Raw genomic sequence first — 25,954 nt, forward strand, 5'->3', positions numbered from 1 at the left:
TTTTCGATCCTTATTCAAATATTTCAACACATGGCCAATAGTCTTGTGTGCTATGCTGTTTCAAGTGTTCATCGAAATTGTTCTTAAATGCCTTAAGGTTTCCTGCATCTAGCACTCCTTCAGGAAGTGAGTTCCAGATACCCGGAATCCTTGATAACAAAATATTTTTCTCAAATACCCTCCAGCACTTCTGCTCCTTATCTTAAAACTGTACCTCCTGATTATTGACCCCTCTATTAAGGGAAAAGTTATTCGTATCTGCACTATTGCTGCCCCTTTGAGCTTTCTACACCTCAATCAGATATCCCTCAGCCTTCTCAGCTCTAAAGAAAACAGTTCCAGTCTATCTAGGTTCTCTTTGAAGCTGAATCACTTCAGATCAGGCAATATCCTCGTGAAGCTCCTCTGCACTTCTCTAGGATAATCCTTCCTGTAGTGTGATAACCAGAACTGCACACATTTACTCCAGCTTTGGCTTAACACTGTGCACTGTTCATAATGTCCTTGTTCTTGTATTCAATGCCTTGTCTAATATTTGTAAGTATTCCATATGCCTTCTTGACCGTTTTATCTACCTGCCATGCTGCACACACGGATCTTGGGCATGGGCACCAAAGTCCCTCAGATCTCCGTAAGGCGCTGCAATGCAATATGTACTTCTTTGCGTTGATAGTCTTCAAAATGCATTATTTCATTCTTTTCAGGATTGAATTGCATTTGCCACTGCTCAGTACATATGACAAAACTAATTTGTATGACATCTGGGCACTTACTGATCATTACTCCTGCATTCATGCCTAGGCAATAAATATACACAACAGAATCAGCCTCGAACCCTGTGGTACACCACTGCACACAAGCTTCCAGACATAAAACACCTTTGGACCATCACACTCTGTTTCCTGCAACTAATCCAAATTGCACTGGATCTTCTGGGCTCTTAGTTTCTTCGTCAGTCTGCTATGTGAGACCTTGTCAACAGCCTTACTTCAGTCAATGTAAACTCTATTAATTCAATTACCCTCATCTAGACACTTCTTCACCTCCTTGAAAAATTCAATCAATTTAGTGAGACATGATCTCCCCCTTATAAAGCTATGCTGAGTATCCTTGATTAATCCCTTCCTCTCCAGGCAGAGATTAATTGTGTCCCTTAGAATTATTGCCAATTGTTTCCCTGACACAGATGCTAATTTCATTGTTTATTCCTTCTAGTCTTCTCAAATAATGACACTACATTAGCTGTCTTCCAGAACTCCGGCACCCCTCCTGTAAAGATTTGAAAATTAGAGTCCACGCAATCTCCTCTCAAAACAAAACGAAAGAACTGCCGATGCTGTCAATCAAGAGCAAAAACAGAAGTTGATTGAAAAGCTCAGCAGGTCTGGCAGCACCTGTGAAGAAAAAATCAGAGTTAACATTTCGGGTCTGGGTTCTGAGGAAGGGTCACGAGACCTGAAACGTTAACTACGATTTGTTTTCACAGACGATGCAATAACTGCTGAGCTTTTCCAGCAACTTCTGTTTTGGTTCCCAATCTCCTCTCTTGCCTCCCACAGCAGCTTGAGATGAATCTCATCTGGGCTTGTGGGATTTTCCTACTTTTAAACCGACTAAAACAATGAATGCAAATGCTAATGTCTCAACGCTAATTCATTCAAGCATATCACATTCCCGCTCCCTGTTTTCTTGTCCTATGTTGTCCTTCTCTACAAAGAATACAGATGAAAAGTGCTTATTTAAAACTTCAGCAATATTTTTTACCTCCACACACAGGTTTCAACTTTAGTCCCTAATTGTCCTTACTCTTTTCATGGTTATTCTCGTGCCCCAAATGTACTTTGTCCCTTTCTGGGGACATGTTGGCTTACACTCTTTCTATTACCCTTTTGAATATCTCCACTGCTTTGATGCGGATTTTTATGCAAGCAGCTGGTCCAAGATCTATCTCATCTTATTAAAATTGGCATTCTTCCAATTTAGAACTTTATTTCCAGCATAGCTTTAACCTTGTTCATTATAATCTTAAAACTTGCTGAATCGCAGCCACTTACAACAAATACTACCCCCATTGTCCGGCTTAGTGTCGCTACATTCAGACTATAAATACACACCCCAACCCCCCAAGGAACTTTCTACACTCTGGTTTTAAAAGCTCTCCTGGAAACTTTTTTAAGAATTCCATCCCCTCTCAGCCTTTCACACATTGTATTTTCCAGTTAATATCGGGAAAATCGAAATCTCCTAATATCATTACCCTAATATTTTTTTCTCTTCTGATTTACCTACATACCTGCCATTCTTACTCTCGAACTATTTGGGTAATTGTAGTGCACCCCAGCAAAGTGATTGCTCCCATTTTGTTATTGAGTTCTGCCCATATGGCCTAAATTGTGGAATCTTCTAAGATGTCATCCCTCTTTGCTGCAGTACTCTAATTGAATGCAACAGTGTCAATGAGATAAATGGTCTATTTCCGTTCCTATGTTTTATGTTTTAACTATCACACTCTAACTCTATTAAGTTCCACTTTCTGCAATTCGGACGGTCTGCTGTAGCTTGTGAGTAAATTAAAACTATTTTCCCCTCAGCACCTTTGTAACAGCTGAGGGAACATTTTATTTCTAACCAGAGATAGGCTGTCCCTCTACTTTCTGTTCCTGATCAAATAGTAGCAACTTCAAGAAGAGATTACCAAAATAAGAATTGCATAATATATAAATTTCTGAAATATGATGAATCTTTTCCATATAATACTGTAGCTACAAGGGTAGTCAGCAGTAACGTACAATGGAGTACATAACTGACCTCCTGACTCTCCACAGCCTGTCCACGAGTCAAAGACGTGAGTCAGAAATGTGATGGAATGCTCTCCAACTCCCTTTATGATTCAGCCTCAACAACAGTCACTGAGCCCATCCAAAACAATGCAGAGCAGAGCAGTTAGCTAGGTTGTTACCATACATACTCACTCCATTCATCACTGATTCACAGTCGCAACAGTATGTAAAATCTACAAGATGCATTGAAAAAATTCATGAAGGTTACTTAGAGATCACTTTCCAACCCATTATGTCACCATTTAGAAGAACAAGGGCAGCAAATACATGAGAATACCACGACCTGATAGCTCATCTCCAAGCCACTCATCATCCTGATTTGGAAATGTACCACCATTCATTCAGTGCCACTGGGTTAAAATCCTGGGAATTCCAATTTAACAACATTGTGTATGCTTCAACGCCAAATGACAGCAGCAGTTCGAGAAGGCAGCTCACTGCCACATTCTCATTGGTAACTAGGATGGGCAGTAAAAGCACACATTCAATAATTTGTTTTTAACCTTGACTTCTATGTCGATAGCAAACAAGTTGAGTTCAATAATTTTGTTATTTAATCATTTACATGATTGTACAATTCGTTCAGTGTTGTATACAATAATGGAAATGTCATTTTATTATCTAAAATAATATAGGCAGAAAAGTTACCTGAACACACAACACCAGCTGCTTCTGTTTCTGCAGAGCAGTTTCGGTGAGCCAAAGGTTTCATTTCACATTTCCAGGGGTCATCCTCAGTACCTTTGCAGTGAAGTTCAGTGTTCAGAATCGGGACAACACCAGCCCCAAACTGAGAATTCCCTGATGCAGATACAGCGTCACCACAGTTCAGAAATTTGCAGAAAGCACGAGCTTCATTCATATCCCACATTCGGCCACAGAGTACACGGAACAATGTAAAGCTACTGGCCTCAACTCTTCCAGCACAAGGGCTACCTCCATCCTTAAGCATAGCATTTTGTTTGACTGTCAGGGAAGATTTTTTCAGATTATTTACATTGGCTATCATTGACCAATTTAACAGAATACAATAAACCACTTGACTAAAATCAACTACACAAAAAGCTATTTTGGCCGGAACAAAAAAAAACTGCAGATGCTGGAATCTAAGGTAAACAAACAGGAGGCTCAAAAAACACAGCAAACCAGGCAGCATTTAGAGGAAAGGAGCAGTCAACATTTTGGGTATTACTGTTCTTGGCCAGCCTTCCTCTTTTGAAACATAGTATTAATAAAAGTCTACCAAACAAGAGTTAGCTCTAAAATTACAGCAAAAGCATAAAGGCTAGTTGTCAATATAGGGACGGCACAGAGTGCAATCCTTTAACACAAGATGTCTTAATAGAGATAGTATATTATTAGCAATTTGTACTATAAACATAAAATGAGAAGGCAGAATAGACAAACAATATATTTTGGAAATATGGATTGTATAAAAAAGTACAAAGATTTGAAATCAAATGTAGTGGACAAGTCATAGTCTTCACACATGGACAGAATTATTCTTTTAGCATATGAAAGCAAGAGAATTGTTCTGAATTGGCAACACTGCATATGGCATTACAATAGACCGCTCTACAGTCAATCAGTTCTAAATCCTCTGGGTTTCCAGTCCACTAACATTAACGCTATGCCATATCTTTCCCTAATTCCAGTAACAGTGAACTGGTGAAACAGAACTATTTATTTCCTTCATTCGTTGCATGTGTCTCTAGATGTGAGAAGAGGGATGAAATACAACTGTTATGATATTATACCACTCAAGCATACTTGATGGTCTCCTGGCCAAACAGAAACGAATGTTGTCTCATCGCATTTTTGAGCGCTCATATGCTATATCCTTCATCCTGGGAATTTGGCATTGCTGTTTGAATGTTCACTTTGGCATAGCTTAATTTTCAGCATGAAATTTTATGCAACTTTCTTTCAAAAAGGGCAGCCTGCCATAAAAGAGATTGGTTGCAACAAGTTTCTAGACCCCGTGACTCAGTCATGGATGAATGTAGAAGGCAGGAGCAACTTTGACGGATAAAGAAATGTACTACAGTTATGAGGTTGAGGTGTGTGCATCAAATTTGTATGTTGTGCCAGTTAATCTGTTAGCCAGATGTGAGCAGACATACCTAAAGAAAGAGCAGGCCACGTATTAGTCCTTTTTCTCTTGAGGTCCGGGGGACAAGGTGAGTGCATGGTATGGGATTGCTTCAGCTTTTATAGGTATTTTGAACCAACCAGCTTGCATGTGTTATTACACACCTTTAGGTTAGATGGAACATGAATTTTGACCTTCTAGTCCAGAGGCTGATGTGCCTGAAGAAACATTTTAATATTCCTAGCATCTTATTTACTTACTGAGATTGGTGCATCAAAGTATTAGCAAATTATGTCTCATTTTATGATCAGTCATGTTTTCCCAATGGACATGATAACGAGTCAAATTTATGAATGGTCAAAGAGGCATTGGATAAATGGATGATAGAGATAAAGAAGAAAAACAAATATTCTCATTTGACTCTGTTCCAAATAAAAACGAACAAGTTTAATTGAAAACACAAACTGCTGAGGAGTTACCAGCTGAATTTTATTCAAAGCAACTAACAAAATTGGTATTCTTTAACTGTAGGTTCTGAAAGATATTACCAGAGAAGCAGAGGAAGAAATACAACAGACATGCAGGAATGAAACTACAGAAACCAAATTTGTTAGTAGGACACATATAAATAATGCCAGGTGTCGAGTTCAATGATATCAGATTAGGTGTACACTTAGACGTTTTTGGTCAGGCAATAAAACAATGCAAACTTTGAATGACATAATGTCTTTAGAGTTACAAAATGTTTCAAGACACTTCACACAGGCATTATAAAAGAAAAAAAAGACACCCAGCTGCATAGGGAGACATTAATGAAGAAAATCAGAATTAGAATTAAGGAGAGTATGAAATGAGCAAAGCAAGATAATGAGACACAGTCAGTTGGGTAAGGAAATTCAGAGCCTGAGGATCAGGTTGTTGACTTGCTCACCGAGCCAGTGTGCTAGATTACAGTTATTTCATCACCCTGCCAATTAACATTGTCAGTGCGGCTCTGGTAAAGAGTCGGTGTTCTGTCCCGCTTGTTATTTATATGCCTAGGTTCGCTGGGGTGGTTGGTGTTACTTCTGGTTCTGTTTTTCAGTGGTTTGTGTATCGGGTCCAGTTCAATGTGTTTGTTGAAGGAGGTCCGGTTGAATGCCAGGACTCCAGGAATTCCTTGACATGTCTCTGTCTGGCTTGTGCTATTAAGGATGCGTTGCCCCAGTCAAATTTGTGCCCTTCTTTATCCGTGTGTATTGAGACCAGTGATAATTGGCCGTGTCTCTTGGTGGCTAATTGGTGTTTGTGTATCCTTATTGTCAGTTTTCTTCTGGTTTGGCCTATGTAATGTTTTTCACTGTCGTTGCATGGTATTTTGTATATTACGTTAGTTTTTTGGTTGTGGATATGGGGTCCTTTACTTTCATTAGTAGCTGTCGCAGGGTGGTTGCTGGTTTGTTGCCTACCCTGATATGTTGGGGTCTGAGCAGTCTTGTGGTCATCTCTGATATGTCTTTGATGCACGGTAGGGTGACTAATGTGTCTGACCGAGTCGTGTCTTCTTGTTGTGGTGTGTCGTGGAGGTAATGGTGGATTGTGCTTTTTGGTTATCCATTTCTTCTAAAAACTCTGTATAAGTGCTCCTGTTCAGTTTTGTGTAATTCCAGGTTACTGCAGTGTGTAGTGGCTCATTTGAATAAAGCCCTGATGTGGGTCTGTTTATGGGTGTTGGGGAGGTTGCTGGAGCAATTAAGTATCTGGTCCTTGTGTGTCGTCTTTCTGTATGCGCTAGCCTGGAGTTCCCCGTTGTATACAACCCAAACTCTGTTTCCGCTATGTAGATGAGACCTTCGTGATTATCAAATGCACAAGACTAGAAGAAACACACCGACACATAATCAACATCCTCACCGGAATAAAATTCACAAAAGAAGAAGAGAACAATAACCGACTGCTCTTCCTAGACATAATGGTAGGACGTAAAAACAACAGAGAGCTCGAGACCAGCGTATACAGAAAGACCACACATCCTGAATCGACACTTAATTACTCCAGCAACCACCCAACATGTATAAACAGAACTGCATGAGGGCATTATTCAAACGGGCCACAAACGGACTGCAGCAACCGAGAATGACACAAAGCAGAACAGGAGCACTTCACGACTGACCACAACAAGAAGACACAACACGGCCAAACACACTAGTCACCGACTATACATCAGACACATGTCAGAGATGACCACAAGACGACTCAGACCCCTAGGTATCAATGTAGCCCACAAACCAACAATCACCCTATGACAGCAACTGACGAATGTAAAGGATCCCATACCCACAACCAATAAAACTAACGTAATATACAAAATACCACACAAGGACTGTGAGAAACATTACAGAGGCTCAAACCAGAAGAAAACTGATAATAAAGATACACGAACACCAATTCTTCACCAAGAGACACGATCAATTTTCACTGGTCTCAAAACACACGGTCAAATGAGGACACACGGTCAAATGAGGAACCTTGGGACATTGCATCTATAATAGCACAAGCCAAAAAGAGACATGCCAGGGAATTCCTGGAGTCCTGGCATTCCAACCGGACATCCTTCAGCAAACATATTGAACAGGACCCGATATACGAACCACTGAAAAACAGAACCGGAAGAATTGCCAAACACCCCAGCAAACTGAGGCATATGAATAACAAGTGGGACAGAACACCAACACGTCAGCGGAGGTGCACTGACGATGTTACCTAGCAGGGTGATGAAACGTTTTCAGTCAAACACACCGGCTAGGCGAGCAAGCATACAACCTCATCCAAAACCCGAGCTACAAATCTTCTCAAAAACTTTAAACATCTAAGGATCAGTAGGCATGCCCTTTGATGATAAAATTGTGGATGCTCAAGTGGCCAGAAATAAAGAAGTGGTGATATCTTGTACCATTTAAAGAGCTCTTGTGGTACAGTGGTGATCTCCCTTTCTCAGGACCAGGAGGTCTGGGCTCAAGTCCCACCTGCTTCAAAGTTGTGTGATGATATTTCTGAGCAGGGTGATTAGAAAATATCTATCTTGCAGCACTTGAGGAAGGGTCCATGTCGGACAGTGGCAATGTGGAACCTTGTAACAGGTATTTAAGATCAACCTGCGCCCCATGTGTTATAATATGTCTGAAACAGGAGCTTTAACAATAATGCACAGGTGGAAAATATTACAGATATATTGAGAGGTTAGGCAATGGAGAGATTTAAAACCAAGAATCATGAATTTAAAACCAATGAATTGCTGAAATAGAAGCCGGATCATTTCAAATATCATGGAGTTCAGATGGGAGTCATGGTTGTGCTTTGTGTGGCTGAGAGTAAAAAAGATTAGTGTGATTTGGAGATGGACGGCAGAGTTGTGAACCTTGTTAAATTTATGATGAACAAAATTAAGGAGGGATAAGCTGAACAGGCCACGGGTGGGTGACTTGACAGAGGTGAAAACTGGTGGCCTTAAAATTCATGCAGCTATGTGGTCATTTTGGGGTTAAATACAAATCTGAGTTTGTGAAATGTCTGGACTTCAGAGATAGGCAATTGCTGGGCAGAGGCCTGGAATTGTATCCATAAAGTGAATTTAGTTATAAGGGCAGAAGACAATGTTTAAGGACTTTTTTTTATCCTGTCTTCATCCAGCCTGGGATGTCGAATATAAAGGTGAATAACTTGAAGAAAGTGGCGAGTTTGAAACTGGTGAGGGAAAACAGGATGTCATTATATTAAATGTGAAATTTTCATCTTTGCTTATATCACTACTCGGAAACGTGTCGATTGTAAATGTAAGGAAGAACATTTTAAACAACCTGTCATCTTATTTCCTTCTCAGAACTTTTCCGTGTGCACCTTGCAGGTGTCTTCGAGTGTTTGCATAAATAAAATTGGGAGCTCAATGTATGATATGATGGTGCTCTCACTTTAAAAGATTATTTTGTTCTGTTTGTTTTTTGAAGAGAGTTTGTAAAGACAGTGATGCAGAAATGGCGACTGAAGGTGTGAACAGCTTAGGAGGTTTTGGGTTTGTTTTACTGCCTAAAGGGATATGGGCAGCTCTCACAGACTAGGCCTTCTAGTTCTTTCGCATAAGCAGCAGAAGTTGTTTGGGGTCTCAGACGAGTTGGAAGCTTTGCTGAATGTTTCCTCGCTGCTGATTTCTCTGAAATCTCTCGGATTTTTCTTTTCTTACTGGATTGAAGAACTGTCTGTAAGAATCTGTGTCTGAATTTGCCTTTTTATCTAGGATTGTGTTTATGGAATGTTACTAAATTGGAACAGTTATTTAGTAATAGGCATGATATCTATTATTTTGGTTAAGTTTTCCAATAAAGCTGATCAAAATTCCTGTTTCTTTATTTTGCGTTTTTACTATAGTGTTTAAATAAATTATGTTTTGCTTAAAGTCGAGCAGTTTGACCAGTCGTATCTCATCTGGAATAGGCACTTCACATCTATCTTTAAAATAAGAAAAAGTTAGGGTCTTAGGCTACCTTGTTAAAATATTTTGAGGAGTTCTCGTCTGGTCCATAACAACGACTATGCTGGGGAATGCAATAAATTTTCTTGGAAAGGTTACATGCAAACGATCTATGTACATGAAAAAAAAGCATATTCAATATTAATTGTCAACGACGCGGATACCTTTACAGAAGTAGCCTACGGTCGTCCCAGTTTCACAGCCCTGCTGGTCCGAAGCACTTAATGGACATTCCCAGAGTGACGACTCAGTTCCGTTACAATGGACTTTATCCAACAGAATAGGTCCAGTTTCTTGTGAGATGGGTATAGCCAATGTTGTGTGATAGGCATTGCAACCAATCTGCCTGCAGACGACTTCTCCAGTAGATGAATCCCACGGACTACTACAGACGGAACCCCATCGACCTCGGTAACGAACCTGCAGTAGCCCGATACATGGCGCTTCCGGGCCTATTAATTTCAATTCACTCAACTCTGTTAAGCATTCAAGTAGGGACATTAATTATGAAAACAATCCAGACTGATTTGACATAATCATCCTGGAATCATTATCTTTAAATCACAATTTTAAAATTCTTTTGACAGTCAACTTGCGCTTCAATCGAATTTTCTTTTGCTACCCGTGTCGCTTTGATCCGCGTTTATGTTTGAGACAGAAGAAAAATGAGTTAATGAAACTCTTTCAGTTATGTTACTGATTAATTTTAACTCAGATTTCGAAACAATGCATTATATTTAGAATTTCTCATGGTCCACTGAGATGGTACGAAATGTAACTTACACGAAACACTTCCAGATTTGTTCACATCCATAGAATTATAGAATTCCTAGAGTATGGAAGCAGGCCATTCGGCCCATCGAGCACCACGCAGATCAGCGGACATCTATCAGCATGCTAAATTCAATACATAGTCGGCGGCAAATTCAAATTGAGCAAAACTCAGTCGGGTCGGATCTAAATCTACGACTATTTACACACTGGTTGCCATTCAATTGTACACGCATGCATCGATTCAGGATTGACTGTTGCATTATTTGTAGCGTTGGAACTGTATCGTGAATGAACAAAAAAAAAGGCGCGAGATTGGTGTTTTCTGGTTTCTGCGTGTCTAAGGTCAAGTCTAGGCTAACCTCGTTCAACGCTAACATGGTACCTACCGCTGGTAATGGTTCGGTAACATTGGAAGTAATTTTATCAGGCGAGAAAATAAGTTGTGAAAAGAGACGTTTTGAGAGATCGTTTCATGGTATAACTAACATTGGTAAAGGGACTACGATCCCTGGCATAATCGGCGCAGTGTTTGACGTTATTTCTTTTCTCGGTAGCTTGGGGACCCCTAGGGAACTCGAGTTTACAACGCCTACAGGCAAGAAGATGTAAGATGTGTGGGCAGTGTTTAAGATGCAAGAGAGATCTTAGGTCCTTCTTAGGTCTTCACTTCCAACGAATTTGCGCATGAGAGTTGCAGGTCAGTGTTCTTACCATTAAAAGAGTGTCAATGTTAATCTTATAGAAAAAAGAAATGCAAAAACTCGTTAAAATGGTCTCATTACACATATTATAAATAATGACTCACCCTTTATATCCTTAAAAAAAACTTTCAGATACTCAAAACAGAGTGAAGCATAACCCTCTTTCCACTTTAAAGTTCCTTCTTTAGTTGGCATGGCTGTAATTATTTTCTTCCGGGAAAACTTTTGGATTCTCTCAATGCTAGCTTTCGTTAATGTCTCTTTATCAGACTCGTCAATGAACTGCTAACAACTCACTTATTTCAGAACATAGACTTCTTAAATTCTTCTTCCAGAGCCTTCTGTTTCTGGTTTTTTTTCTTACTGATAATGAAGCACTCAAGGGTGCTTTGCAACCAAAACTGATTTGGAGACTGCTAAGCTTAAAATCTCTTTGCTGTCACACACTTCTTCTCTCTGACAGAGACCTCCACACTGTGCATGGCAGAATCCTCCATACTTACTGACTTATGGATGGTTCTGTCTTGATAAAAGAAATATATTCTATCTGTGTCTCGTTCTATCATCTGACATCTTGTTTTGAGACAAGAGCGCAATATTTTCCTCTCATTTGCGCTTTGTTTCCTGAAGCATAAAACTTTTCACCTCAAGAAGCTTTTGTTTTTTTAAAAACAACATGGATTTAAATGCATGAAAACACATTTAAAAACACCTCTCAGAGTTCCAAAATGAAACTAAAGTCCTTCCCTTCAATATCCACACAATATGGAGATATGCAACAAACATAATGCTCTTTGTGGTTCTGTCCACTTTAGATTCCACATTTTAAATAATAATTCAAATTTATCAGGAGTATTGATCATACAGATCACTTGTCAATCTTCAAATTTGCACTCATAATTTCTTTAACTTATTATAGTTTTCCACTCCACTAAATATATATTCGTATTTAAAATATATTGGCAGGATAGGTTTCAGGTAAACTGAGGACCACTCTGCCAGTTTAACAGAATTCTTACCATTGCTAAACGAATAAATTATATATTCAAATAAAATCATTTAACATTATCAAATGACCAGGACAGATTTCTGACCTTGAGTTTCAGGTATACGTTCAGAAAGTCATAGAGTCATACAGCATGGAAACAGATACTTCAGTCCAACTTATCCAAATCGACCAGACATCCCAATCTGACCTAGTCCCGCTTGCCAGGATTTGGCCCACATTCCTCTAAACCCTTGCTATTCATGTACACTTCCAGATTTCTGTTAAATGTCGTAATTGTACTCACCTCCACCTCTTTCTCTGGCAGCTTGTTCCAGACGTGCACTGTGAGAAAACGTTACCCCTCAGGTCCTTTTTAAATCTTTCCCCTCTCACCTTAAAGCTATACACTTTAGTTTTGGACTACCTCACACAAGGAAAAAGTTTTTGCCTATTCACCTTATCCATGACACTCATGATTTTATAAACCTCCAAATGGTCACCCCTCAGCCTCAGATGCTCGAAGGACAAAAGCCCCAACCTATTCAGCCTTTCCCTATCATTCATACCCTCCAGTCCTGGCATCACGTTTGTTAATCTTTTCTGCATCCTCTCAAGTTTAGCAATATCTTTTCTATAGAAAGGCGATCAGAATTGTACATAGTATTCCAAAAGTGGCCTCACCAATGCCCTGTACAGCTGCAACTTGACATCCCAACTCCTACAATCAGTGTTATGACCAATGAAGGCAAGCGTGTCAACTGCCTTCCTCACCATTCTGTCTACCTGCAACTCCACTTTCAAGGAATTATGAACCTGCATCCCTTGGTCTGCTTATTCAGAAATACTCCCCTAAGCCCTACCATTTATCGTATTATTCCTGCCCTTGTGCCTTACCAAAATGCAATACCTCATATTTATCTAAATTAAACTCCAGCTGCCACTCCTCTGCCCATTGGCCCATTTGATCAAGGTCCCATTGTGCTCTGAGATAATCTTCTTCACTGTCCACTACACCAAGTCTTTTGGTGTCATCTGCAAACTTACTAATCGTACCTCCTATATTCCCATTCAAATCATTTATTTAAAGTATTTCTTCATAAAACTAGATGCACGATGCCTAGTTTCCCAGAAAGTGTTGTTAAATTAGTGCAACAGATTAGCTTATTATGACATTGAATATTTTACAAAATATTGAACTCCAATTGTATAAAATGTTTACCTTTGTCATTCACTCGTTCAACTGTAGAATTTTGACTGAAAGGTTGCACAAAGGAACCAATTGCTGAGACTGAAACATAAAAAAAAGTGGATTCTAAAAATCTAAGAACCGAGCCTGTTTAGTAGCATTAAAGAAACTGAACCTAAATAATACCATGTCCAACCAATTTCTCCTTAACATTGTATATTTATTATATAATGCCGAAAAAATGTGTTCTGTAAGAAGATTAGAATCATAAAATCAAAGTATCTAACGACTTCGAATGTAATTGTGTCCAACGAGTTCAGGTCATCTCTGTTGAAGTTACGTTAAGTTAGATCTTTTCCTCAGTTCATTCCACATTTTCCGTCAAAAGTGAAACTAATCTCTGAGTAACCTCATATCATAAAGCCGGAAACATTAATAAGAAACAGAATAATGACTGAAATTTAGCTTTAAAATTCTATTTACCGTACAACTTACCAATCATCAAGTACCCAGAATTTCAGCAATGTAGCAACTAGAACACATTCTCAGCTTAACACCACTCATCCCATTAGGCCATAAGTCAAAGAAATAATGCCATGTGTATTTCATTAACCGTACCTGATAATTTATGCAGAGATTCTATTTGTGAATAAATTCAACCTGGTTTCCAGTTTGACCAATAGACTAGTTTATGGTCATTTACACTGTTGGAAAAATGCAAGGTGCCAGTTTATAACAAATTCACATTAACATTTATCAATAAAAGTCCAAGGAAGCTTTCCAAAGAAAATGTGATAATATCCTTTCAAGCTTATATGGACTTTGTATGATTTCATAGACGTTTTGAAATCATGAGGGGTCTTAACAGAGTATGATGAGAGAAACATTGCTCACTTGTGAATAGATACAGGGTCAGAGGGCTCAGTTTCATGGTGTTGTGCAAAGGAAGCAAATTTGAGATGAGAAGGAACTTTTCCACACACTGTGAGTAGTTAGTATCTGGAGTGGACTACCTCAAAGTGTGGCAGCAGCAAATTCAATTGAGGCATTAAAGGTGGCATTATTTACCTACATAAATTGAAACAATCTGCAGGGTTACAAGGAACAAATTGAGAATTACTATCGTACTTAAATGCTCAGAGAGCCAATGCAGATGTGATAAGCTGAATAGCTTCTTTCTGCACTGTGACAATTCTGGTATTGGCTAGGATTGAAATTTATCGACTATCAGTACTTGGTCTTGAGAAGATGCTAGTGGGCTGCTTTCCAGAACTATTGTCATTCATGCGGTGTGGGTATGGTGCTCAGAAGAAGGAATTACAAGGAATTTAACTCACAGCTACAGTCAAGCATAGTGGTATAGTTCCAATTCAGGGGGGTTTGTGACTTTGAAGGGAACTAGCAGATGGTGGTGGCCCAGTGGCCGTGTCCTTCCTGGTGGTAGAGGTCAGAGGTTTAGAAGTTAAATGTTGAAGGAACCTTCATCAATTGCTGCAGTTCATCCTGTAGATGTACACATTTCTTCCACTGTGCATTGGTGGTGGACGGAGTGAATAATGAAGGTGATGAATATTGAGCCAATCGAGTGGCCAACTTTGTTCTGGGTAGGATTGAGCTTCATGAATCTGCTGAGCCACATATGTCCCAGGCAAATGGATAACATTTCAATACTTTCCTGACTTGTATCTTGTAGGTAGAGTTTGGGGAGTCAGGCGATGTCAAAATGACTGAATTGTCAAGCCACTAACAGGTTTTTTTTGTATATAAATATGTGTTTTATGTTTCCATTATACTGTTTAGTCTTGGCTTAGGCTGGAACTTAAATGAACTAAGGCAGTTAGAAGGTGGTATAATGGACTTGTAATCCAAAGGCCAAGACTGACACATTCAATACACTGATTCAAATCCAAGCAGAGCAACAAGTGTTATTTGCATTCAATTATTTAAGTTCTTTTTAATTAAAGTTAATTAACTTCAGAAATGGTACCCATTAAAATATTAATGGAAGTAATCTCAGATTTATGACATTTCTGCTGGAATTCCTCAGGATATTATTCCCAGCTACCTTCATCAATGACTTCCCCTCCATCGTAATGTCAGAAGTGGGGACGTTGACTGGTGAATGCACAATATTCAGCAACACTCATGACTCCTCAGATGCTGAACAATCTATGGCCAAATGCAGAAAGACCTGGACAAGAATGACATGATAACATTTATACCACGAAAGTATCAATCAATGACCATCCCCAACAGGACAAAACCTAACAATCGCCCGTTGGCATGGCATTTCGATCTTTGAATTCAATACTTCTGAATCAGTAAGTCAGGGTTTAAATCCCGCCTGCTTCAGAGACATGTAACAGCAACTCTAAATAGTTCTTTTAGGGGGAAAAAAAATGTACAATTGTTTCTTTGCCTGCTATTTCTAAGGTTCTTGAGGTACAACTGTAGTGTCCCTGCATCTGAGTCAGATACGCCCAGGTTCCACTCTTACCTACTCCAGACGTGGGCCGTAACATCCCTGTATAGGATGATTAAATATATCTACACCTTCTTAGGTACAGAAATGAAAACTACACAGAATTTATAAGAACCCTTAGGGCTCTATTGGTGCAGTGATGGTATCCCTACCTCTGCGACTAGAAAGCCCATGTTTAAGTCTCCAACTGGTTGAGAAGTGTACCATAACATCTCTGAGCAGGCTGGTTATAATATATCTGTAAACAATATCCCAGGTTCTTCAGGTGTGATGGCAGTCTCCCGACCTCTGGACTAGAAGTTAAATACCACCGGACTCACAGCTGTATCAAAACACTTCTGAACAGGTTAGAATCATAGACTAATTAATCATAGGCTAATTAAAAATATCTATAAACACAGTTCTGACTAAAGAGTCAATTGAGACACTGCTTTCTGCCATTTAGCGACAGTCAGTTCTTTCTGATACGTAATGGCTGCTGTACTTTTTGAATTGTTGTAAACCTTTCTGTCACAGCCACCGATGTGCATGCCGAATAAAACTTCCACCATTGCAGCTGTTCGCAACTACAACTGCGCACCTGTGATCCCGCCGCGATCAGGGCTTTGAACAGCCCGGTATTCGAACAGGTGTCTCACTGAGGAACGAGGAATCTCTGAACTCAAACGGCTAGTTAAGAGACTTTAGGGAAAGGATTGTTTCTTTTTAATTCTGTTGTTGATGTTCAGACACAATTCAGATTTTCACGTCTGACAATTCTGACATTTTAGATCATGATGATTAATATTAATGGTTATATAACAGGGGCCTCGTAGGACAATAGCAACAATTGCATTCATGTAACAAAATGTCAAAAAGTTGCTTCACGGGAGCGTAATCAGACAAAATTTGACGCGAAATGAAGGAATTATTTCCTTACGGGACAAGCCTTAGTCAATGTGGTCGTTTATGGAAGCGTGCTCGAAAAATGAAGGAAAGTACTGTTTACAACGCAGTATGTAAGAACTTCTGAAATTCGATTATTCACGATGTCCTTCCTCAAAACAGCATGGTGTTTTTTTAAATGCTGCTGACTTTGAGAATGATTGAAATTGATTTTAGGCTTAGATCAAAGCGATTTTACAGCCTATTTTATATACTTTTGGGGAATATTGTTTTCCTCCGGAAGAGATGGATAATGTAGCGCAATTATGATATCGCCTGCTTCTTTCTCAATTTCAAAATTTGAAACTATTGAGTTTTCCTGTCTTGTTGCAAAACTGGGGTCCATGTGCCTCCCCTCAGAAAACGCGCCTGACTTTCCCTTCACTAACATTCGGACAAGTCGAAGATCTGCTCAAGACAATTACAACTGGACAGAATGAAACTGCCTCACAAGCAATAGTTATAATAGGACATGACAATCAGTTAATTCTCTCCGGTGACGAATGAATCCTGTTGGATCTGGCATTTTCCTGGCATTTTGTTTCACAGAAAATGAATAGGCCATTGACCCAGCCACTACTCACCTCACGGCACATAGGAACCAACCACAGAGTTCGTTAACATTAATCTGGCGCATATTCGGAAGGGTTTGTTCCTAATTCCTTGGACATGTACCTGAGAAGTTAAATTCTACAGTGCCTTCTTCCAGAACAATATAAATTTTGCTGAAATTGTGCCCGTGTGAACTCTTGCAAAAGGCGGACGATGTCATTTTTGTACATTTTCCCCCTTTTTCGGATATAACAGGAGGATTTGATAAACTGTTGAACAGTTACTCTGTCGCATAAATTGAAACTATAAATTATTCCCAACTGGAATGCTCAAATTGATTCGCATTCTTGGGATTTTCGGGTTGTTTAACACTTTGCTTTCTGCCCGTGCACAGCAAAGATTGAAAATAGTATACTGTCAATATGCCACTGCGTTCCAATTCATGAGATTCAGAAACTGCCCCGTTTGTGGCAAGCGACGCGGATTAATGAAATTATATTTCCAAATGTCGACAAGATCGAAACGAGAAACCCGCTGTAATCACTCAAAGGAAAGAACGTCACGGATGTTAATCGATGTTATCCTCGGTGACTTGAAATATTAACTCAGATCGAAATCATAAAACCACATTCACACTAATAGGGAATGACAGTCTTTTAAATTGGTGTTTTGATTAGGAATTCATTCGGTGTCTTAAGCAGCACCGGCTACTAATAAAATAATTTAGTTTAGGATTAATTTAGTCTCATAAATTGCATTTAAACATGTCATATTTTACAATCAATAAATATAATTATGTCTGTCAACCAGATCACGCAGCAGAATAGTCTTGCATTTAAATAAGACGAGTGTTGAGACAGAGATCCGCCTAATTCTATTGTAGCGGGCAGGATGCTCGAAGGAGAATTGGAGACAATAAGGACTGTAGATGCTGGAAGCCAGAGTCAGTAGGTGTGAGGCTGGAAAAGCACAGTTGATCAGACAGCATCAGAGGAGCAGGAAAGTCCTGAGGAAGGGTTTCGGCCCGAAATGTTGACTTTCTTGCTCCTCTGTTGCTGTCTGACCTGCTGTGTTTTTCCATCCTCATACCTATTGACTCAAGATTCTAGAAACTTGTGTTCCATAATCAATACACAGAACAGAAAATGAAAAACGACTTCTACTCAAGAAACATTTATCAGCAAATGGGAATTTACTTTCCCATACTTCAGATTCTTTCTGGTCTTTGCGGAATAGGAAATTGTGAACAGTCACCAATAACATTTGGGGGCTGTGTAAAATGATAGAAAGAATTATCAAAAAGGCGAATGATTAGAATGTAGTAAACTACTCCGACAAAAAGCAGATTTCAGGAAAACGCGACTGCGATCCACCTACCCAACGAAACGTGTAGAATCAGCAAAAACATCCCCAAGCGCTGCATTTCACTGCGAGGGTATTCTCGAGACAGGGAGGAGAACTGGATCAATGATCTGTGGAAAACTGCATCTCAGTTCAGTGAGAAGGTGCTGTGGCACTCATTCGGCAGCGGATCTATTTATTCAGCAGAAATCGCTATTAAGTGAAGGTCTGGCAACGTTTGTTTTCAACCGCAGAGAGAACTGGAATCGATGAACCAATAACAGATGTTATTACCAATTTAGGCAAAATTGCAGTTGAATTCGTGTGAGAGGTGGTGTTATGTGGCCGAGAAGTTGCCAACAGGGTTCTGATTTGAATTTAAACTTATCAACAGCGAGGTGGAGTTAAGAATGAAACAAAAACAGAAGTTGCTGGATAAGGTCAGCAGGTCTGGCAGCATCTGTGAAGAAAAAAAAGTCAGAGTTAACTTGTCGAGACCGATCCCGGATCGTTAACTCTGATTTTTTTTTCTTCACAGATGTCGATAACCTGCTGAACTTTTTGACCAACTTCCGTTTTTGTTCCCGATTTATAGCATCCACAGTTCTTTCGGTTTTTATTTTGTGGAGTTAATAATGTTTAAGTTCATGAACGCCTGGTTAACTGTTCCCGTCTTTATGCTCAGTTACATATCACACAAAAGGCAATATCCGGCAGATAAAGAATGTCTCGGGGCATTAGACCAGCAGCCTCCAATCAACGTCAAAACTTCCTGCCGAATGAGAGAGGAAGAGGATTATAACGGCAGGGATTCGTAATCTGTTTGAATCCATAACTCTGTAAGGTACCACAAGTAATGACATCTACTTTAGTAAGTGATAGATAGATATAGATAGATAGATTAGATAGATAGGTAGATAGATAGACACATAGAAAGGAAGTAAGGTCCGACCAGTCGAATTTCTGTGCATATCAGAATTTTTCGCATTCGAGAAAATAGCGCATTGGTTATTTCCACCCGGTATAATATGTTTCTAACATTTCTTTAATTCCACAGTCTATCTGTTTCCCACCCCGTTCTTCATTAGACTTTGCTTTACACTTCTACCTGCCTCTCTTATTGAGTTATTCTATTTCCGCTCGGCAATTTGTGTTTCCCTGTGCCTCTGTTTCCTTAGCCATGTGATTTATTTGCTAGTTGCACATGAAAGTATTCATCTTGTACAAGTTAAATTCCATGGAGGCATGGCCAGTCATTTTGATTCAGCAAAACGCAGAAGCATATATTATAAAAGAATGGCATTCAGATTGTTCCTTTCGATCTGATTTATGTGCGTTTGTGTGCGCGTGGAAATTGAAAAGTACAGTTAATTCCATTCTCATACACTTCCTCGTTCTCCTGCATTGATTTCCTTTCTGGATTTAACAGATCTCCCTTGAGTAATACCAGTGAATGTCTTTTAGGCAGGCAATTCGGTATCATAAATAAATCTCGAAAAAAAACATAGTTCCACATTTTGCATTTGATTCTTCGCAAATCGGCAACATTTTGTCTCCATGGCGTCTTCTGTGACTGGAAAGATTTTTTTTTTCTCCTTTGGTACTCGACTAACATCAGCAATGATGCCTTACACTCTTATCAATTTCGCTGCCCAAGAATATCACCGAGAGTCGCCACGTGACTGAAATCCGACGTCCTTGGTCCTCTAATAACGGATTTCATGTGTAAACTCACCATAGCCTCGGCATCCTTTTCAAACTTCGCCATCCATAATTGAACACAATTATGCAGCTGACGCCTAGCCAGTGTTCAAACTTCCTGGAGGATGCAGTCGGTGTTTCTTTTGTTGTCTCTCTGTTTATAATGCCAACGGATCTCAAATACCCCTTCTCATCTCCTCCTGTCGCAAAGGTTTATGCAGTACACCCTCAGGTCTTTCTATCTTTGAGGTCGCTTTGCATTTGCGCTATTTGATTCAAACTGTCCCTACGCACTCTTGCAACCACAATGTAGCATGTCACACTTACCTGTAAAAAAAAAAATTGCTGGTGTCTCTGCATTTTTCCTGACCTGTCCATGTCTGATGAAGCCTGTAGCTGTCTTCCTCAATGATTACTAGCCTTTCCTCAATTGTTCTGTTATTAGCAAATAATTCAATCAAAATAATCAACGATGATTTGCTTTTACTAAGTCCAAGCTGATAGTCGTTGCTTCGACCATAACAGTCAGAAAACCAAACGTGTCTTCAAGTTCATTTCTCTGAAGGTTTCCTCACAGCGAATGTTTGGCTGACTCGACTGCAATTGCTGGTTTTACCCTCCTCACATTTTGTGAACACATGCGGTCTTTCAGTGATATGACAGCAAGCCCACATTGACATGTTGTGACTCTTTCAACCTGTAACTTTCCAGGTAAACAAGGAAAACTAAATATCGCGGTTAATCGTAGGACCTGTTGCAGCACAGAAGCGGGCCATCCCACCCATTAAGTCCTTACTGGCTCTTCCCGAAGCAAAACGTAAAGTTGAAGTTCTCCTCTCGATCCTTTTAGCTGTAACGCTTTTTTTCCTTTCAAATCCCCACTGTCCAAATCATTCTTGATCCTTCCACCACCTTCATGATCAGTGAGGTCAAAATGGAAAACCATAAGACGTGGCAGAAGAAGTAGGCCATTTAGCCCATCCCGTCTGCTCCTCCATGCAGCGAGATTATGGCTGATCTGATAATCTATCTTCCTAGCTTTTCCCTATAACCTGCATTCCTTTACTGAATTTTTTTAAAGTATGTCTCAGACTTGAATGTTTTTAATGATCCAACCTCAGCAACCCTCTTCAGTATAGAATTCTACCGATTCACTATGCTCTGAGATCTGACAGTAGAAATTCCCTCTCATCTTTGTCTTAAATATGCAACACCATACTCTGAAACTACCACCTTCTGAACCTATACTCTCCCACATGTTTTCTGTTGAGCCTCCAAAGAAACTTGTACATTTCAGTAAGATCATGTCACATTTTTCTGAAGTCGAATTAGTACAGGCTCAAACTGATCAAACTTTACTCATTCGAAAATCCTTCCATTCCTACATTAAACACTGGCTGCATAAATCAGTCCATCCCCGCACTCCACGTGCATGTTTTGGACAAAATATTTGACTATGTCACCTTCCTCTTGTACAATTAGGTAGTCACAATTTGAATGACATTTATGTAATCTCCTGTCAATGCCCTTTTCTCCAAGTGTGGTAACGTGAGCCTTGCCAGCTCAAGCTGCTAAATTAAAACCCTTGTCTCGGGGAACAGTTTTTTAGATCTACATTACATCCACCTAAGGACCCTACATCTTCTGAAAAGCATGATGACTATTGGGCCTGATCAGTGTTTTAAAAAGTGCACCATAATAGATGCTGTTAGATCTGCTGAGTTTCTCTAGCATTTTCAATTTTTATTGCAGCATAATTGCTCTACCTTTATGTTCAGACCATCCAGTTATGAAGTCCTGGATAAAATAAGCATTTTAAACCAATTTCTCAATATCTTGTGCATTGGAGTCCCCAGGGCTTTCTGTCCCTGCACACAGTTCAACATTTTGCCATTAATTCTATGTCATCACCCCACCCCTACAAATTATAGAAACATAGAATATAAGAGCAGGAGTAGGTCGTTCATCCGTTCGAGTCTGCTCTGACATTCAGTATGATATGGCTGATCATCCAATTCAGTGTCAAATTTCCACTTTCTCTCCATATCCTTTGATCTCTTTAAGGTTTTGGAGTAGATCTGTAGCTCAGGTTGTGGGTGTTGAGGTTGGTTGGCTCACCGAGCTGGTTTGTTGTTTTGCAGACATTTCGTTACCATACTTGGTAACATCCTCAACGCAGCCTCCGATGAAGCGTCAGTGTGTTTTCCTGCCTGGGGTCCGTTGAGATGGATTGCCTCACTTCCGGGTTTCCTTCATAGTGGAATGTATATGGGGTCGAGTTCAATGTGTTTATTAATAGCATGTTTCGTGGAGTGCCATGCTTCCAGGAATTCTTGTGTTTGTCTCTGCCTAGCCTGTCCCAGGATCTTGGTGTTGTCCCAGTCGAAGTCATGGTTCTCCTTGTCCATGTGGATTGAGATGAGTGAGTATTGGTTGTGTCTTTGATCTCTCCATTCCTAAGAAATTTATCAACAACTTTCTTGAAAATCTTCAGTATTTTGGTCTGCACATTTTTCTGTAGAAGAGAATTCCACAGACTCACCACACATTGAGTGAAGAAATTCCTTCTATTCTGCCTTTGTACGCAAAAATTCAATACTTCACATTTACACCAATTAAACTCCATCTGCCACTACTCAGCCCATTGGTCCAATTGATCAAGATCCCTTTGTAATTTTGGATAACCTTCTTCACTGTCGACTATACCACCAATTTTGGTGTCATACACAAAATTAGTAATCAAACCTCTTAAATTCTCATCAAACGATTGTGTATAAATTACAAACAAAATGAGACCCAGCACCAATCCCTGTGGAACACCAGTGATCTCAGCGAACCCTTCTGATAACAACATTCCATGACCATCCTTTGTCTCCTTCCATCAAACACATTTCACATCCAGTTAACAAGCTCTCCATGAATTCTATCTGATCTAACTTTACGTTTTAGCTTAACATGCAGAACTTGGTCAAAGGCATTCCTAAAGTCCATATAGAAAACACCTCCCACTCTGATCCATCAATTCTTTTGGTTGTGTCCTCAAAAAAACTGAATCAAGTTTGTGAGATGTGATTTCCCATGCACAAAATCATGTTGACTGTCCTTAATCAGTCCTTGCCTGTCTAAATGTAAGTAAATCCTATCTTCAGAATCCCCTCCAACAACTTACCCAAAACTGATGTCAAACTCACAGGTCTGTAGTTCCCAGGCTTCTCCCTACAGCCTTTCTTAAATAAAGGCGCAGCTTCACCCACGCCCATCTGTTGCCAACATCCCCAAGTTCCCTAGTTTCCATTTCTTTCTCAACATTAAAAAAAAAACTGATGTGAAATATTCATTTAGAACCTCTCCCATCTCCTGTGGTTCCACACATGGATGGCCTCGGTGATCTTTAAGGGGCTCTATTCTCTCCCTTATCGCTCTTTTACTCTTAAGATACTGGAAGAATTTCTTTGGATCATCCTTAACTTTATCTGCCAATGCTATCTAATATTCCCTTTTTGCCCTCCTGATATCCCCATATACTCCTCGAGACATTCACCTGATCCCAACTGTTCAAAGGTGCATAAAATATAGGGCCAGAATTAGGCTATTCGGCCCATAAAAGTCTGTGCTGCTGTTCAATCATGGATGATATGCTCCTCAGTACCATTTTCCTGCCTTCTCCCATAATGCTTCAACCAATTACTAATTAAAAATCTGTCTAATTCCTCGTTAACTTTATTCACCATCCCAGCATCCACCACACTTAGGGGTAGCAAATTCCACAGATTCACACCCCTTTGGGAGAAATAGTTTTTCCTCAACTCTGTTGTAGATTTGGTACCCCTTATCCTAAGATTATGACCTCTCATCCTAGAATGCCCCACAAGAGGAGCCATCTCGTCCACATCTATTTTATCTGAAACTTCTATTGTCTTGAATACCATTATTTGATCTCCCCTCATTCTTCTAAATTTCGCAGAGAATCGGCCTAAACTGTTCAATCCCTTTTCATACACAAAGTCCTCAACATTGGGATTAATCTAATGAACGTTTTCTGAACTGCCTCAAATATCATCACATCTTTCCTCAAATAAGGGGACCAAAACTGTCCAAAATATTCCAGGTGCGGTCTCACCAATGCCTTGTATAGTTGCAAAAATGCTTACTACTCTATTCCTTTGGCTATAAATGCCAACATTTCATTTGATTTCTTTATCATTTGCTGTACCTGCAAGCTAGTTTTCTGTGACTCATCAACGAGGACACCCAGATCCCTCTGCACGAGAGCACTCTGAAGTCTTTCCTCAATTTGATAATCGGTCTCCTTCACAGTTTTCTGAGCAAAATTCATGACCTCACATTTATTCACGTTAAACTCCATCTGCCAAAGTTTGGTCCACTTTCTTCCCTATCAATATCTATTCGTAAAAGCTCTTATTTCCTCATTACAATTCGTCCTCCTGCCTATTTTGCATCATTAGCAAATTTGGTTATAGAGCCTTCAATCCCTAATTTTCTATACCTAATATATGACCCCTTCTTTTTTTTTAACCAGAAACTCAACATCTTTATTCATTCATTGTTCTCTACTATGAGCAGCCTTACCCTTTACTTGACCAGGAACAGAATATCTCTGTAATGTTATTAACTCAATTTGAAACCCTCCCACTTGCCAATCATCCCTTTACTTGCAAACAGTCTACTCCAATCAGCTTCTGAAAGCTCCTGTCTCACGCTATCAAAATTTGACTTACTCTGATTAAGAACTTCAACATTTATATGAGGCAAATTCTTCTTTTAATTCTGTGTCTTTTTAATCTCTATATCTTGAGATGAGTGAGCTTTGTTGTCATTTCTTGCCCCTCGTGACAACCTCTAAATGTTACATATGACAAAAAACGAAAGAATTGTGGATGCTGGAAACCTGAAACAAAAAATAGACATTGCTGAAAAATCACAGCACGATTGACAGCAGAGAGAAGTCAAAGTTATCATTTCCAGTCCAGTAACCCTTCTTCAAAACTGATGGTAGGAGGAAAAAGATGGTTTTTAAACCAAATATGTGGTGGGGGATTGGGGATGGGGGAGGAGTAAAATATATAAAGAAATAGAGCCCAAAGAGAATGAAAAAACAGTTGGGCTGACAAAGGAAAGAATAAAGACCAGCCCAGGAGAATGACTACCTACCAATCTGGACTATTAGTCAATGACAATGGGTTGTGTGTGGTACCAGCCCATGTGATGACAAGGCCTACTGTGTGAAAATGGAGGAAGGCATGTGGAAAAGCACGAGAATTGTTGAACTCAATATTAAGTTCAGAAGGTAGCAGGGCTCCCAATTGGAAAATGAGGCGCTGTTCTTCAAGTTTGTGCTGAACTTTGCTGGAGCACTACAGCAAGTCTGATCAGACCATTCAACACAAGAACTAGCTTTCATGTCAAAGTCATTTATTTCTTGATATCAATACCATTTTTGTATTTATTCATTGAAGTAATCCTCCTCCACTTAAATGTTCTTTTTGTGTGTGATTCTATCTTGCCTCTTTACACAACTAAGGAAAATAAGAAAGAACATAGACAAGGAATTAGAAGGCTTAAATGGGTCCTGAAAAATTATTAGCAAACAGGACTGAGGAGAATCGCAAGGTTTTTTATGCATATATAAAAAGTAAGATGGTAGCCAGGAAAAGGATTGGCCCACTCAAGAACGAAGGAAGGATACTATGTGAGGAGTCGGTCAAGGTAGCTGAGGCCCTAAGTGAATCCCTTGTATCAGTATTCACCAAAGAGAAGGAATTGGTGGAGGATGATCTCAGGGAAGGCAGTGATAAAAGCTACATGCGTTTAGAAGGAAACAAACTTAGTACTGATTGACAGCATGGTT

General features: G+C 39.6%; 1 protein-coding gene across 1 annotated transcript in view; it reads right to left on the bottom strand.

Moving 5' to 3' along the window:
- LOC109924041 (scavenger receptor cysteine-rich type 1 protein M130-like) overlaps positions 1–20,152 on the bottom strand; it is a 43,383-nt gene extending 23,231 nt beyond the window's left edge. Inside the window, exons 1-4 of the mRNA XM_048604544.1 lie at positions 20,050–20,152; positions 13,119–13,187; positions 9,601–9,912; positions 3,489–3,806 (exon numbers count right to left, since the gene is read on the bottom strand). Of these exons, the coding sequence (XP_048460501.1) occupies positions 3,489–3,806; positions 9,601–9,912; positions 13,119–13,187; positions 20,050–20,152 (802 nt within the window). The remainder of the gene's footprint in view (positions 1–3,488; positions 3,807–9,600; positions 9,913–13,118; positions 13,188–20,049) is intronic.
- Positions 20,153–25,954: the final 5,802 nt, after the last annotated feature.

Source organism: Rhincodon typus, chromosome 13 (genome assembly GCF_021869965.1).
Source record: "Rhincodon typus isolate 14 chromosome 13, sRhiTyp1.1, whole genome shotgun sequence".
NCBI lineage: Eukaryota > Metazoa > Chordata > Chondrichthyes > Orectolobiformes > Rhincodontidae > Rhincodon > Rhincodon typus.